The sequence below is a fragment of the Pithys albifrons genome, chromosome 3 (genome assembly GCF_047495875.1).
Source record: "Pithys albifrons albifrons isolate INPA30051 chromosome 3, PitAlb_v1, whole genome shotgun sequence".
Taxonomy (NCBI): Eukaryota; Metazoa; Chordata; class Aves; order Passeriformes; family Thamnophilidae; genus Pithys; species Pithys albifrons.
This window is the reverse complement of record NC_092460.1, coordinates 48,428,077-48,444,521: the sequence shown is the minus strand read 5'-3', so window position 1 is coordinate 48,444,521 and position 16,445 is coordinate 48,428,077. Positions and strand designations below refer to the sequence as shown.

General features: G+C 43.0%; 1 protein-coding gene across 1 annotated transcript in view; it reads left to right on the top strand.

Moving 5' to 3' along the window:
* The window catches only part of MYH9 (myosin heavy chain 9), a 71,298-nt gene extending 55,089 nt beyond the window's left edge, over nucleotides 1-16,209 (top strand). The window contains exons 21-41 of the mRNA XM_071551686.1: nucleotides 47-178; nucleotides 834-1,040; nucleotides 1,534-1,671; nucleotides 2,177-2,300; nucleotides 3,095-3,266; nucleotides 3,855-4,067; nucleotides 4,558-4,702; nucleotides 5,185-5,391; nucleotides 6,378-6,482; nucleotides 7,713-7,865; nucleotides 8,225-8,473; nucleotides 8,964-9,176; nucleotides 9,842-10,054; nucleotides 10,406-10,567; nucleotides 11,257-11,385; nucleotides 11,728-11,816; nucleotides 12,023-12,146; nucleotides 13,250-13,458; nucleotides 13,888-13,996; nucleotides 14,305-14,477; nucleotides 14,667-16,209. Of these exons, the coding sequence (XP_071407787.1) occupies nucleotides 47-178; nucleotides 834-1,040; nucleotides 1,534-1,671; nucleotides 2,177-2,300; nucleotides 3,095-3,266; nucleotides 3,855-4,067; nucleotides 4,558-4,702; nucleotides 5,185-5,391; nucleotides 6,378-6,482; nucleotides 7,713-7,865; nucleotides 8,225-8,473; nucleotides 8,964-9,176; nucleotides 9,842-10,054; nucleotides 10,406-10,567; nucleotides 11,257-11,385; nucleotides 11,728-11,816; nucleotides 12,023-12,146; nucleotides 13,250-13,458; nucleotides 13,888-13,996; nucleotides 14,305-14,477; nucleotides 14,667-14,784 (3,384 nt within the window). The 3' untranslated portion in view covers nucleotides 14,785-16,209. The remainder of the gene's footprint in view (nucleotides 1-46; nucleotides 179-833; nucleotides 1,041-1,533; nucleotides 1,672-2,176; nucleotides 2,301-3,094; nucleotides 3,267-3,854; nucleotides 4,068-4,557; nucleotides 4,703-5,184; nucleotides 5,392-6,377; nucleotides 6,483-7,712; nucleotides 7,866-8,224; nucleotides 8,474-8,963; nucleotides 9,177-9,841; nucleotides 10,055-10,405; nucleotides 10,568-11,256; nucleotides 11,386-11,727; nucleotides 11,817-12,022; nucleotides 12,147-13,249; nucleotides 13,459-13,887; nucleotides 13,997-14,304; nucleotides 14,478-14,666) is intronic.
* Nucleotides 16,210-16,445: the final 236 nt, after the last annotated feature.

The window sequence follows — 16,445 nt, the reverse complement described above, 5'->3', positions numbered from 1 at the left end:
TTTCTAGTTCCTTATATACATCTCATTCCCTTGATTTCCCTTTCAGGTGAAGCCCCTTCTTCAAGTAAGCAGACAGGAAGAGGAGATGATGGCCAAGGAAGAAGAACTCATAAAGGTCAAGGAGAAGCAGCTAGCTGCAGAAAATAGACTGAGTGAGATGGAGACCTTCCAGGCTCAGGTGAGTTTGAAAATACAATGTGTAAAAGTTGTTCTCTCTATACTTGTCTAACTGCTTGAGAGCAACTCCTTTGCTTTCTTGGTCTGATGGACAAGCTCTGCAGGATTCCAGCTTGCTGAAGCTTTTGACTTGGCTGCCATCATGGTCACTTTCCTTTGTCCTTCTTTCCAGCTCAGCTCCTTCAGCAAGTCATTGTGTACAGTGACTACATATTGCTCTTCTATAGCCATTATGTGAAGAAAAGTCTCCTTTGGCTGAGTATTATAGCAAGCTCATTGAATTCAATCTCACCATTAATGGAGTCCTTTTTGTTTGGAACACAGAAGGTGAAAGCAGGATTCTTTTTCTGTAGGGCTGATAATAATTTATTACTTTTGCAGGGGGAAATAGACAATATCTTTATTTTAAATGGATACAGTCCTGAGAAATTTGTGAAAGCTGACTTGATATGGAGCTCCTGCTTGTGGTTTGTGAAGGAGAACAAACACATAAAACTGTGTTTTGTTATTTAGCTTTTGATTAACAGCAAGGGAGTGCTGCAATGTTTAAAACTGTAACTGTGGAACACGGGAGCACGTAATTTCACTTAACACAGATTGTGAAGTGCTTTGGTAAATTGGAGCTTGTCTTTTTTGTGGTTTTGCATCCAATGTAGCTAATGGCAGAGAAGATGCAGCTGCAGGAACAGTTGCAAGCAGAAACGGAACTCTGTGCTGAAGCTGAGGAGATAAGAGCTCGCCTGACAGCCAAGAAACAAGAACTGGAGGAGATATGTCATGACCTGGAAGCAAGGGTGGAGGAAGAGGAAGAACGGTGTCAACATCTTCAGGCTGAAAAGAAGAAAATGCAGCAGAACATCCAGGTAATGCCTTAGGAATGCTGTCTCTTGTCAGTAAAGAGAATAGTAGGGGTTAGAGTCATTCTTTTTTCTCAGCTTGGAGGGAAAACAAAAGAGAGAACAGAAGGGAAAACAAGGCATAGAAAAATCTCTCAGTGGAAACAGCAATATGCAGTGATCTTTGTGCTGAGCTTGAGGCATGCGTTCAGTCATCCTGAATGAGCTGTTACATTCATGAAGATGATGGCTGCTTCTCAAAGAATTAGACAAGTCTTTGCTTTGTTTTAGGAATGGTAGTGTTTTTTGCAAAATACAGCACAGTCTGTTCTGCTAGAAAACTTGGTTAGAATGCAGTACGTTGCATTAAGTCATGACAGATATGTCACTCTAGGACCTACAAATAATACCTTGAGGGAACGGTAAAGAAACGTTCTATTCTGGTATTGCTACTGTGCCATTGCATGGATTGGTGAGCAGCACTGACAAATATCTTGCTTTTTCTGTGGGTGTTGTGAAGGAGCTAGAGGAGCAGCTTGAAGAAGAGGAAAGTGCTAGGCAGAAGCTGCAACTAGAAAAGGTGACCACAGAGGCCAAATTAAAGAAACTGGAAGAAGATGTTCTCGTTCTGGAAGACCAGAATCTCAAACTGGCTAAGGTAAGATTCCTGCAGCTTCTGCCACAGGCTAAAGATGCAGAGGTGTTTCTCTTGGAGCCACCCACCAAAGGCTTACCTTTCTCCTCTTACAGGGAAACTTAGGAATTAATTCAGTGCTGTCTTTGAGAATTCTTACCTGAATTTTTAAAATTAGCTGCCTATCTCTATTCTTGACAGTCAGTATTGTATGATGTTTTATCAGCCTTGACTAAGTAATGAACCATGAGGAAATATTTTCTGATACATTGTTATGCCAAGCAGTATCAAATTATTCCATAAATAGACTTCCCTTTCAGTTTTGAAAGGACTATCAAATACAAATCTTTAATTTAAATTCAACTTTATTTGACTACTCTCTGTGATCCTGAAAGGAATTCTTTCTTTTGGAGTTTCCTTGTAGCAGGAGTAGGCACTCATAACATTGACATCTCTAAGCACAGTCAACTCTGGAAAAATATCATGTAATTCCAGCAACTGGTTTGACTCTGCTTTCTCAATTCCGCAGGAAAAAAAACTGTTGGAAGACAGAATGTCTGAATTTACAACAAACCTGACAGAGGAAGAGGAGAAATCTAAGAGTTTAGCCAAACTCAAGAATAAGCATGAGGCCATGATCACAGATCTTGAAGGTGGGTTTGGTTTCTTTTTTCCAATTAGACAGATCCTGCAAAGACCTTGCCTGTTTAGTTCTAGGTGGTTTCTTGTTAAAATTTGCTGAACTTCAGTTTCGTTTCTAGAGTTTTAGTCCTCCCTGGTTTCTGAGGGGTTAAAAATTATTCTGTAGTGTGTAACCTATTGATTGGCTTGATAGATCTGTGCACTGGCTGGCTGAAGGTTATGTGCCTTGTCAGCTGAGCCCTTGATCTAAATAAAAGTCCTCTCTAAAGCAGCAGGCCAATGGAGAAGAGAGGCTGGTTCTCTTTCTTCTCTTGCTGTGGAAGTGTCTCCACTTTTCTACTTCCAGCAGATTCAATCTGTCAGGGTTAGTGCAATTCCTGATAGCCTGTTTCCACGAGTTATTCGGAGTTCTAGGAGACTTTTCATCTGGAGACTGCCCAGGTTAATGCAGCAGGAGCCTCTTTAGCTTCAGTGAAGGGAGAGCAGACCTTGTGTTCAGCATCACTTAATGAGTGCTTATGCCTGTGTGGTGTGAGACTGACATTGTGCTGGCATTCTTACAGCAAAAAGGGGGAAGGAGGCTTGACTGTAAGGCAAGGGGAAGGGAAACTGCCCAGAGATGTTTTGAGGGCAAAATATAGGGTTAGTTGCATGTATAGGTCCTGACAGAATAATGCAGTCCAACTACAGTTTGGACAGTTGTACTATTAGGAAGGAAATCTTGTTAAATAGATCTATTTTTGTCTGCTTTTACGATGCTCTTTGAGCATGTGTCATCTGATCCAACATGTGCCCATCTCCATAGAACGCCTGCGACGCGAAGAAAAGCAGAGGCAAGAATTGGAAAAGACTCGTCGGAAGCTTGAAGGGGACTCCACTGATCTGCATGACCAGATTGCTGAGCTGCAGGCTCAGATCGCAGAACTCAAATTGCAGCTGGCCAAGAAGGAAGAGGAGCTGCAGGCAGCCTTAGCTAGGTGAGAACCTGATCTGCTGGGTTCAGGGTCCACCATGTTGGGAAGCTCTTCTTGTCTTGTGTCACTGGGAATAGAGACTGTTTGCAGTCTGTGGATGTTGTATTTTATCCTGTGCACTGTTAAAGATCCGTGTCCTCAGCATTAGAATTCTTTAGCTGCTGCTCACTGCCACATTCTCTGTACAGAACTAGACTGGGAATGTAATGGGCACTGCGTGCATTTCACTGGAGCAGGTATATTTCAGATGGGGTTAAAAAGTAGTGTCAACACACTGTCTCTCTTGTAGTTGCTGTATTCATCTATTCAGTAAAGCGTCCAATTTCCAATGTAAAATGGTGCTTTTTCTCCTGCTTTCGTCTATTGTCAGTCTCTCTCTGTCCCCTTCTTTGAGGTAAGAAATTGAGTGCTCTCCAGTATTGGGAACTCGAGCTTAGAATCTGTAGATCATGTATGGATCAAAGTCTGAATGTAATATTGTAGAGCTGACCAATACCAGCTTTTTTTCTTGATTATTCTTGGTACGACAGGTTGTTTTAATTTGTGTATGGTTTAAGTCTGGCTCTGACCAGAACTTTATGTTGAACACAGAGTGGAAGAAGAAGCAGCTCAGAAGAACATGGCTCTGAAAAAGATCAGGGAACTTGAATCCCAGATCACTGAGCTGCAGGAAGACCTGGAGTCAGAGAGAGCATCCAGAAATAAAGCTGAAAAACAGAAGCGGGATCTGGGAGAAGAGCTGGAAGCATTGAAAACAGAGCTAGAAGACACACTAGATTCTACAGCTGCTCAGCAGGAGCTGAGGTAACTCCAACATGGCACCATGTTATCTTTATTTGGTTTTGGTTTTGACTGTTTTTGATAAATGCTGCCTCATTCAGTCTCTTAAAATCGTATGTCTTTGCCTTTCCCAGGGTAGGGGTAGGCTGGTTAGCAGCCTCAGTAACCTCAGGAACCTCAGAAGGAGGTAGTGTGTAAGTAGAGGTAGTGTGTAAGTAGTCAAGGCCACGTGACCTCACCTGACATAAGACAATTGATTTACTCCCTAACCAAAGCATAGGGGTACCCCTGAAACATGCATACTTTGAGGATATCAGTTCTTAGGCTGAAAGTAATGCTGCCAGCTTGTGCTTAAGAAGGATGCAATGCTAAGTGCTGACTTGGAAAAGTGTCTATATAGCCTGTAGGACTAAACAGACCATGGCATTTTCCTACATTAGAGATAATGTTAGTGGATATACACCTCTGCTTGATTCCCTCCTTAGCATCTAATTGGAATTTGTGAATTTTGCAGGTCAAAGAGAGAACAAGAAGTAACAGTTTTGAAGAAAACTCTTGAAGATGAGGCAAAGACTCATGAGGCTCAAATCCAAGAGATGAGGCAGAAACATTCACAAGCTATTGAAGAGCTGGCAGAGCAGTTAGAGCAAACCAAACGGGTATGTGGAACAGAAAACACAAGGCCAAAGCAGTCAACCTCCCTGAAATGACAGCTGCAGAAGTTCATGATACTAGGCTTCTGATACATGTTTTCTTCCCTTGGTAGATCATTTTTTGCTATGAAGCATATATAAAGCTGTTTCAAATAGCCGCATTCTTTCTTTTTTCTACCATCAGACCTGTTATACTGCATAGCCAAGACATTCCTTTCACTGCTAGTGCTGGTTGACTTGTACAGCCTTTAATGTGGAAATCCGAGAGTACCAGACTTTCTTCTGTATTTTTGTCTTCTCTGATTGTCTCTTACTTAGCAGTGACAGGCTGTTGAAATTGTTTTTTTTCTGAGTAAGCAGTCTACAAGTTAGCTGCTAAACATGCAACAGTAGAGCTTGCTTGTTGAATAAAAAAGTATGTACTCAGTGGAAGGATCCTGCCATATCTAAAGTCTGAGGAGTTTTGCTGCTTTTTCTTTTCCTCTTAGGTGAAAGCAAATCTTGAAAAAGCTAAACAAGCCCTGGAAAGTGAGAAGGTGGAACTGTCCAATGAGGTGAAAGCTCTTCTGCAGGGCAAAGGGGATGCTGAGCACAAGAGGAAAAAAGTAGATGCTCAGCTCCAAGAACTGCAGGTGAAATTTACAGAAGGTGAAAGAGTGAAGACTGAGCTGGCTGAGAGGGTTAACAAATTGCAGGTGAGTGGCCGTGGGTTTTCCTTAACTTCAGCCCAGGGCTGGAGAGAAAAGGCTGTAGGGTGGTACCTTCTCATAATTAGTTCAAAAATCTTGTTCCTCCTGAGAATAAGGTTCCTACAGAAAGCAAATCTATAGTTTGCTTCTCAAGGACTGTGCAAATTCCTTAACTTGTTGCCAGAGCAGGATATTTGAATTGATGTCATTTACCTTGAGTAGCCCCTGAGAAGCTGAAATAACGAGTTGCCATTTGAGTTTTGTAAGCCTGAAGGAGTCAGTGTGTCTGCACCCCTTCAGCACGCAGCTTTTTGCACAGCACAGTTTTGTGAGCTACTTGGGGACCTAGAGCAGCACAGACACACTGCTGATTGTGCAACTCATTTAGAAAACTCTGTCCTGAAGCTTTGCAATGTGGTTGATGGTGATGAGGAGTGGCCCAAGGGTGATGTGGAAATTTAAGGGTTTCTCCTCCTTTCTTCAAAGGAACAGCAAATCCCTTTGAGTCACATGAAACATTGTCTTTGGCCTTCTCCTTCATTGAGCATTGTCAGTGAGCATTGCCAGCGTATGCACTATCTGTTGGAGCGTCAAAATGTAATTTTGAGACTCTGCATACAATCCTGAAGCAGATAAAATAGAAGAGAGTTAGTTTCATATAAGCTTTTACAGTTTCTTACCAGGCTGTTTAAAATCCCATGTAGTCCTTAAAAAACCCCAAACCAACCAAAACCAGAAGACTGTTGTAACAGAGGTGATCCCAAGTAAAATTCTCTTTTCAACTTCTCATATTTAATTCCTGGGGCTTTGGAAATGAGTATTCATTCCAAATGCACTACCATTGGAATGGTATTCATTCCTTAAGAGATTATACACATGCCTCTGTTGAGAGGCGCCTCAGTTTTCACTTTTGGATCTCGTAGCTGCTCACCTGTTCCTGTCTTTGTTTTTGCTGATGAATTCAGTAACTCACACTCTGACCTCTCCTTCAGGTTGAGTTGGACAATGTCACAGGTCTTCTGAACCAGTCTGACAGCAAATCAATCAAATTAGCAAAGGATTTCTCTGCTCTGGAATCACAGCTTCAGGATACACAGGTGAGAGCTTTGGAAAGGCAACTGTGTGTGGTGCAGCCAGTGTCCATTACAGACTTTTAAAGTGAGAAATCACTCTGGACACCATTAAGTACTGGATATACAGCAATTCAAAGGTTTGGGTCTGGATTTTTTTTTTCTAAGGGGTTATATTGCATGGTGTATTAGGAGCATTTCTGCAGAAACAAGCTGTTTATCTTCCTTTCGCTTCCTCAGTATGTGCGACATACTTGACTTTCCCTGTCTTGGATTTAGAAGTCCTCCTCTATCACCTTTCTGGTTGAGAGCTCTTTAGTGACAGACTGGAATGCTAGGTTCTTGTTTGAGATCTTCATAGTCAAGTATTTGACAGGGGGTTTTGTGTGTGCATATCTGTGATTTCCAGTAAATTTGTCAAGTGAGGCAGAATTTTTTATTTCTCAGTGGATGTTGGGGAAGTGATAGATTCAAATAATTTGGGTTTTTTTCAGGAAATAAATCATCCTTGGGATGAAACCGCCACTTACAGTTAGTAGAATATGACACTTTGGGTAAAGCATGAAGTACTAAACATGTTGAAAGGGAAAGGAAGAGAACATCAAACCTCAGATACTGAGTAACGTTGAACAGTCATTGATGTTCTACTTACTACTGTTTTTTAAAAACAGACTCAAAGATAGGGCACCATTAAAAATTCTGCACTAGTTTAAAGATTGGTCAGTCTTTGCAGATCCTTCAGCTCAAGCACTGGCAGCATAAGTCAATCAATGCTGTTGTGCCCTAAGCTGGTAAATGACCAGCACTGTACACTTCTACTAAGACCAGCAATGTTTTTGACCATGCTAGAGCACTTTGGCCTGTTGTCTGTTCCTTTGGTACTGGAATATGAGAAAGACACATAGCAGAGTACAGTTGTGCTGTTGTTGGGAGAGGTTTTAATACTTTGTGTGGTAATTGGAGGACTGGCAGAAAGGCTGTGTGGTGAGGAGCATGGTAGTGCCTTGAGAAAGGCTTGTGTGGCAAGGAATATACTTTGATGATTAGAGTGTAGGAGAGAATAAGATCCTTCTGAATATTTTATTTCTATACTGTATCACTGGAAGACAATTACTTAAATTCTGTCTTTGGTTGTCTTATCTGTGAATTAAGTTGCATACTTCAGAAGTACTCATTCTGGAGAGAGTGGGGGGGAGGATTGTGAGCCTTTAAAGCCAAGAAGCAGTGCTGAATTCCACTGGGGTGTTTGCTTTATAGGAGCTGCTGCAGGAGGAGACTCGCCTCAAACTGAGCCTCAGCACTAAGCTGAAGCAAATGGAGGATGAGAAGAATGCTTTCAAGGAGCAACTGGAAGAAGAAGAGGAGGCAAAGAGAAACCTGGAGAAACAGATCTCTGTTCTTCAGCAACAGGTACAGAGTCTGCATCCCATAAACCAGTGACTTTTGAGACAAAGCATAAGTCCAGGTCTGTCTTGAGGAACATAAAATCTAAATGCAGAGTTGGCTTCTAGTAACACAACCTTTCCTGGGGAAGGGTGATCCTGCTGATTTGAGTGAGAGAAGAAGTGAGGAGATCCTTGGTAATAATCAGATGAACCAATTACAGATTTCTGTCCAAGACTTCCTTTGGGAATCCAATCATGCAGTGTATCTGAGGGGGGAGTAGTGTCTTCAGAAATTACCAGACTTATCTCCGTAACTACTGGTGCCAGTAAACTGCATATAGCATTACCGGTGGTGTGGCTTCATGTGCAATCTTTGTCCTTCAGGCAATAGATGCAAAGAAAAAGATGGATGATGGTCTGGGCTGCCTTGAGGCAGCAGAGGAAGCCAGGAAGAAGCTGCAGAAGGACTTGGAGGGCTTGAGCCAGCGTTATGATGAGAAGACAGCGGCATATGACAAGCTGGAGAAAACTAAAACCCGCCTGCAGCAAGAGCTGGATGACCTCGCTGTAGACTTGGATCATCAGCGGCAGATTGTTTCCAACCTAGAGAAGAAGCAGAAGAAGTTTGATCAGGTATGACTTCATTCACTGGGTATTCAGCAGGGGCATCTTACTGACAGGTCTGCTGTAAGAGTACTTAAGCAATACTGCTTGAAGAATGCTTGTTTCTGAAATAAGGCAGAGTATTTAGAATGGAGAAATAAGGTTTAATAGAAGTAAATTAATTCTGTTTTATGCAGAGGAAGTTTAGTAATGTTCCTTTTCCCAAAGGGTTAACACTTAATCAAAACCAAGACTGAATTTGAAGCATTTTTTGCTGATCATCTCCGACAGAAAGTTGGAAATAACAGGTTGGAGACCTAGGGAATCAAGAGTTGTTTACATGGGGTCATCACAGTTGTTAGAGATCAGATGGCATGCCTCATTCTCTGAAATTGCATTTTCTTGATTCCTTCTATCCATGGAAGAAAACTATTAAGAAGGCTCTGATGAAAAGATGAGTGTTTACCTTGTTAGAAAATTATCAGCAATTTCTCAGAATACTAATGCTGCATTCTTGTAGCTGTTGGCAGAGGAGAAGACCATCTCTGCCAAGTATGCAGAAGAACGGGACCGTGCTGAGGCAGAAGCCCGTGAGAAGGAGACTAAGGCCCTGTCCCTGGCCAGAGCCCTGGAAGAAGCCATAGAGCAGAAGGCTGAGCTGGAACGAATCAATAAGCAGTTCCGCACAGAGATGGAAGATCTGATGAGTTCAAAGGATGATGTTGGGAAAAGTGTAAGTATGAAGTTAAACTTACATGGTCAGGAAATGTCACACAGGTGATACTGTTACTGTAATACTGCTAAAAGCTGAGGCAAGTGGTAACACCGAGGAGTGTTGTAGTGAATACTAGATACATTGTGAGTTTGTGAATGTTATGTTTGTATTACATTAGTAAGTGGGAAAGATGGGTTGAAAGAGGCAGGAAATTACCTAAATGAGGTAGTGACAAACTGAAAATGAATTGGTATCCTTGTGCAGAGATGAAGGTATACTGTGAGCCTAATACATAAAAGACAGCAATTAGCCAGGCAGTGGAAGACATTAATCCCAATATTTCAAGACAAAAGGTGTTATAATATGGAAAGAAAAGAACAAATTCAGAGACCAAGAAATATTTTCCTGAATTCTATCAGAACCAGAGGTGTTCAGCTCTGATAAGTGTGGTGTAAGTCAGGACTGGGCTGACAAATGCTTTTCTCTTTGACCCTGCCACCATATATACACGACCAGAACTAGAAGTAATTATGGTTCAGACTAGCACCTTATATCTGCCCTAATACAAGGGACAAATGCAATGTTCTGGTATTCTGTCTGATGTGAGTGGCTTTTTTGTTGTTAGGGTAGGTTAAATTGTCTGTAGTCTTTGAGAAATCCTCACATGTGGTACTGTGCTGTAGGTCCATGAGCTGGAGAAAGCTAAGCGAGCCCTGGAGCAGCAGGTGGAGGAGATGAAGACACAGCTGGAAGAGCTAGAGGATGAACTGCAGGCCACAGAGGATGCCAAACTGCGGCTAGAAGTGAACCAACAGGCTATGAAGGCACAGTTTGACCGGGACCTCCAGGGACGTGATGAACAGAATGAAGAGAAGAAGAAACAGCTCATCAGACAAGTAAGAATTGCTCTATAATTCCTGAAAGTGTTCTGTACATAAAAACACTTGTGTCCAAAGATGGTTAGACAGACAGTGCAAATCCACAGAGTGTTAATGGTAGTACTCCAGGCAGCATTGCAAAGCTGTGGGAGACTTTCTCCCTTGTGTGTGTGATTGTTCAAACAACCTTTGTCTATCAAAGGGACCCATGAGGCTTTATTAGTGAGGAATATTATTAGCCCCATCGCCCTGCCGGGGAGAATGAAGGCAAGTCACATGCTTGCACTTATGTAGCATTTGAAAGGGGGATGTGAAAAGTGGGTGTTGGGAAATGAAGGCACTGAAATGCGCCTGTGTTTCTTCACACAGGTTCGGGAGATGGAGGCGGAATTGGAGGATGAACGAAAACAGCGATCCATGGCTGTGGCTGCCAGGAAGAAGCTAGAGATGGATCTGAAGGATTTGGAAAGCCATATAGACACTGCTAACAAGAACCGTGAAGAAGCCATCAAGCAGCTCCGCAAACTGCAGGTTAGACTGTGACTGCTTTAACTGTCAATGTAGAGCATTTACCCCGGGGAAATGGGATACAGGATTTCACTTCATGAGAACCATGCATCAGTGTCACAAGAGCAGCAGAACCTTGTAGCAATTTACCACAAAAGATTTATTGGCATTTCAAACATCCTTCTAATCCCAATCTGCTTGTTTAACTCCCTGGGAGACAAGCTGTAGGCAAAGTTCATTCTAGTGCCTGCCTCAGGTGAGTGTTTTTTGGAAAGGATTATGGAGCTACAAAGTTAGAGGGCCATAAGTAACATTTAGGGCTTGTCCTGCCCCAAGATGGTTCTGCTGTGCTTTTTTAATTTCTACAGGCAGTTGTCTGTTCTGTTAGGGAAAGCTCTTAAGTCCTCCCTAGAATGCCTATTCCATTTCTTTCACTAGAAATCTTCCTGTACCCTCCCTCCCCCCCACCATTTATTTGACAAAACTTTTTTTCTGCAAATAAGCAGTTGTATTTGCTTCCATTTATATTTATCCTTATTACTTGTGAAATGTGAAAAGGATGATTCCTTTTGTTTTTACAGCAACCTTTTCAGTAGCTGAAGAATAATGAATCCCTATTTCTGTTTTGCATCCATGTTTCCCCTTAGACAAACAAACCCAAGTTGTTAATGTGAATGCTCTAAAATTCATCCATTTCTATTCTCCCTTTTCAGGCACAAATGAAGGACTACATGCGGGAACTGGAGGACACACGTACTTCCAGAGAAGAGATCTTGGCACAGGCCAAAGAAAATGAGAAGAAGCTGAAGAGCATGGAAGCAGAGATGATCCAGTTGCAGGAGGTAATGGAATATGCATGCAAGTCAAGTGTTGGTTCGTTTTCTTTGGCCAAGAACTATATGAAACAGTCTAAGCTAGTGTTTATTTCCTCTATTTTGCACTTTTAACTCTGCTCAAATATGAGGTCTGCTTCAAAATGCAGAATTTGGCTGTTTCCTGACAGCTGTGCTAGGAGTGTGCAAAGCAAAGGAAGCTGTGGGGTGGAGAGGGGACAGACTGTGTCATATAATTAACTCTGGATCTTGCTAAAGGCCATACCAGCCACTACCAGTAACTGCTTTTTCCTATGCTGCATTAATTGGTAGCTTCCTATTGGATCACTGACTGTCTGGTTTTCATTCCAGGAACTTGCAGCTGCTGAGCGTGCCAAGCGCCAGGCCCAGCAAGAAAGGGATGAGCTGGCTGATGAGATTGCCAACAACAGTGGTAAAGGGTGAGTAATGTCCCCGGTTTAAGGGAGGAGGAGCTGCTTTGAGAAAATACTTTGCAGGCTGTTATTTTTATGTAGACTAGAGCACATATTCTATCCCCTCTGCTCTTGAAAGACTGAGCTTATTTTGTATACAAGTGGTGAATTTTCCCCAAGGCACTGATGCAATCAGTGCTGCTTTAATGCTTTCATGATTCTGTGTCCTACAGAGCACTGGCCATGGAGGAGAAGAGACGCCTGGAGGCACGGATAGCTCAGCTGGAGGAGGAGTTAGAAGAAGAACAGGGCAACACAGAGATAATCAATGACCGGCTCAAGAAGGCAAATCTTCAGGTACCTCTTCAGGCTGCACTGTGCCAGTAGGGGTTCTCCAGCCTGTAAATTGTCAAACCACACTCTGAGTCATGCCAGCTGCTCTCTTATATACAGTACAGGCCATCAGAAGTCCAGAGGTGTGAGCAAGATGAAACAGCTGAATACCATGATACAGAAAACAGCAACCAAAACTGATGTAAACTCACTGGATTTGATAATTTTAAATCATTGGGTAGCTGAAACAATCTCCCAGGGTTATTTTAAAAAAAAACCAACGAACCAAACCAACAAACCCCACCAAAAAAAACCTCCCTATCCCTTTTTCTCTATTAAGAGGTATTGAGAAAAATGATCTGTAGCATGGTCCTCCAACTTCACATGCTGAAGATTGCCACAATGTGTTTGGAAAATCACTTTTCTGCCAGTTCTATGCTAGTTTGAATGGACTAACCATATGAAATTTGTTAGGCTGCTATAGAAACCCTGATCTTAATCTGCCTGTTCTCTGCCATATTTTGTCTGACCAACTTTGAGAGTCAAGTGTGTTGTTTTCTTAGTGCTCCAAAGCCAAGGAGCCAGTCTGGTGGTTTTCCAAACGGCTCGTTTGCTCTGATAGAGGAGAGCATCATTCTGTACTTGGTTGACTGTCAGCCAGAGCCCTGGCTTGGGAGTAGACTGAGTTCTTGCCCTTTCACCTTTGCAAGTCAGTATTTTTAAGCTGCTTCTTTCTAATGGAAGTAGACAGACAGCAAATAAATGATAAATTAGTAAAACACATGTATTGGATTCACTTGCTTCAGGATTTTCGTAATTCAAAGACTAATAATTACTATGTGCAAGAGCATGGGCTTTGTCCCAGAGAGCAGTTTGTGTGATTGGCAAGATTACTTAGCCCTAAGAAAAGGTTGATAAACCTATTATTCAAGGAATTACTTTGAAAATCTGGGTAAACTAAGATACTTTTGAGAAGTGCTCTGCGTGCAGACGCCTCCCTCTGCATCACAGTTATTCCAAGTATTTAGCACACTCTGAGGGTTCTTTTACTTGGCAAGTCTGAGAAATATATCAGGCTTTCAGGCTGGAGCACTGTCTGTGCTGAGGAGTCCTTACTCTCTCTGCAGATCGATCAGATGAATGCTGACCTGAACGCAGAGCGCAGCAACGCACAGAAGAACGAGAACGCTCGCCAGCAGATGGAGCGCCAGAACAAGGAGCTCAAGCTGAAACTGCAGGAGATGGAGAGTGCTGTAAAGTCCAAGTACAAGGCTAACATCACAGCCTTGGAAGCAAAGATAGCCCAGCTGGAAGAGCAGTTAGACATGGAGACAAAGTATGTTCTAGTAGAAATTTTGTTTTACAAGCTTCCAATCACTCTGGGATTTTAAGCTTTTCTGAACAAATTTTGATTTTCCAGAGTGAGAGCTTCATCCTAGCTATCCTGAGTAGTACAAAAATAAGATCTTGGCAAACCTTCCTTGTTTTTCACAGTAGAAACTTACAGCTTCGTCTGGACTTAACCACTCCTAAAACTGCAGCTGTGATCCATGTGCTGCCCCTCTGTAGCTTCAAGAAGGCTCATATCCATGTGACATCACTGTCTTTTGCTCATTTCTGGGAAACATTGCTTCCCATCCCCTTTATTACCCTAAGTTAAGGAGGGGCTTGCTATGTTCTTGTTTCTAACTTGCAGAAGTCAGGTAATTTGTTGGGGAGAATAGGAGATAAGTTGTTATTTGAGCATCCCTGTGTTTGTGTCTAGGGAGCGCCAGGCTGCCAGCAAGCAGGTGCGCCGTGCCGAGAAGAAGCTGAAAGATATCTTGCTGCAGGTGGATGATGAGAGGCGTAATGCTGAGCAATTCAAAGATCAGGTGTGTATAGCGACCTGCTGCATCTGGGAAGGATTTCCCTGCTTTGGCTGAAGCATCATCTGCATGTAACAGGACTCTGACATTAACCAGCCTATGGATTTCTCTTTTTTTCTGTCACTGTAATAACTGTAAGATGAGAGAGATGAAAATGTAATACTTTTAAGGAAAAGGCCTCTCAAGTCCTAGGCAACTGCCTTCAGAAAGTGAAGAAGGGGCTTTGGAAACTCTGCATTTTGCTGCTCCAACTACTGTGCTGTAACTCTGAGGAAACATTGATTTCTTATTATTTTTTCCCCATATACACACAGGCGGACAAGGCAAACATGCGCTTGAAGCAGCTGAAGCGCCAGCTGGAGGAAGCAGAAGAGGAGGCCCAGCGAGCCAATGCATCCCGTAGGAAGCTCCAACGTGAACTGGAGGATGCCACTGAAACAGCTGATGCGATGAATAGAGAAGTCAGCTCCCTGAAGAGCAAACTCAGGTAAGGTGGGGCATTTTGACCCACACCTTGGCAGCCAGTCCAGCGTAGTCTTGCTGCAACTGCTCCCAGTGGCAGCTGCCTACAGCAAACAGCATGGCCAAGTGCTTCCTTACCTCTTTCCAGAGCCTGCCCTGTATGGTGAGTTCAGTGGAACCTTGTATTGCTGACATGTTGTCTGTCCTTCCCTAGGCGTGGGGACCTGCCTTTTGTCGTGACACGTCGTATGGTCAGGAAGGGTACAGGAGAGTGCTCCGATGAGGAAGTGGACGGCAAGGCAGATGCTGGTGATGCCAAAGCTACTGAATAAGTCCTCCCATTTGACCCAGGTTCCACATGAGGGAGTGACCTATGGAAGAACACCCCCCTTCTTCCACTGGACTTTCAGCAAACCCTCTCCTAAATCGGCTGGGAATCTGCAGAGCAAGCCCAGATTTGTGTATCTGGAGCGATCAGGCATCTGTGTTCCTAGTTTTCTGCTCTTTCCAGTTTCTAATCCTCTTTGTATTTAATGCCAAAGAGTCAGGGCTCTGAAACCTGACCAGCAGTTTGGCCACTACAGAGGCCTGTAGAACTGTCTGTGCCATGTCTGCTGGTACATCCTTACACAGTTTGGAGGGAGTGGGGTTAGGGAAAGATTATTTTTGCTGTAAATCTCCTTTTGTCTTCAATTCTAGCTGCAGGGATGCTCCTTCCTGTATTCTTTTCCCTCCCTCTTTGTTTGCTTTCGGCAATCATGTTCAGTGACCTCAGACTTCTGCCTCTTTTAATCTGCCCACCCACATGGTCTGGGAGCAGTTTCAGGAAAATTGGTGTGCTTTGGCCATGGCAATTTGCCCTTTCTTTCATGTGTTTCCAGGGAGGGGGTGAAGAGGGAAGCTCCTCTCAGAACCAGTTACCTGGAGGACTTGCCAAAGTTGTCTTTTTTTTTCTTTTTTTTTTTTTCCTTTTTTCTTTATTTTTCTCTCTTCTTATTTTTCCTGTCTGGACAGATCTCTGAAGTGCAATGATGTCTTGTTAGTGTCTCTGCCTCTGAGCGGTTTCATCTAAGGTAGTGTGGACCAGTAGTTAATGACAGGCTGGGGAAGCAGAGCAATGTCCTTGTGCTTGTCCGAGAATCTCTGGGGGACCAAATATATTTAATGGTAATAGACACAATCTAGAGGAATTTACTAGGGTAGTGGGCAGAGGGTGGGGAATAAGGGGAGGGAAATTCCTCTTATTGACATGTCCAAGCCTCTTGCACCTGCTCTGTAACCAGGGGTTGGGATTAGTTATTGTGCACCATTGACTAAGAGTATATTAAAAACCCTTTAATCTGCACAGATATATGTAAGGCCTTTGTATCTCTTGTAATAAGTAATTAAGAAAAAAATAAAGGTCTTTATCACTGCCTTTCTCTCGGGACCATGGTTATATATAGATAAGTCTTTACTTTTCTACACCGTACACTGGTTGCTGGATTTACCTGTATTCTTAACCGTATTGTATATGCTGCATTTAGACGTACTTATGAGCAAAGTAAAAATAATTAAATATGAAGCACCATACTGTATGCCTGAAGCTCTCTATTGCAGGAGCCTCGTGTCCCAATTGCTGTCACAAAAGAATTTAAATTTTTTTTATATAATAAAAGTGCCTTAGCATGTGCCTCAGCTGTGTGTCACCACTACAGTCAGTAATGGTTTACTGGTGCTCCACTGATGTTACCAATAAAGATTATCCATGTGCTGCAGTCAGTGTGTGTGTGTTGCCCTTCCCTCCTTTCCTAGGTGCAGAGAAGACCAATGGTGTGTGTCATCCCTGGAGCTCGTGTCTGGTGTCAGCACATCAGCTTGTCCCGTGACAGCTCTTCAGACCTGCCCTGACACCGAGGGGCTCTCTGTAACTGAACTGGGGTGTTACAGCACCCTCAGTGTACAGCTGTCAGGACAGCTGGCAGTGGCTGGCACCAGGGATTTGGGAGGAGAC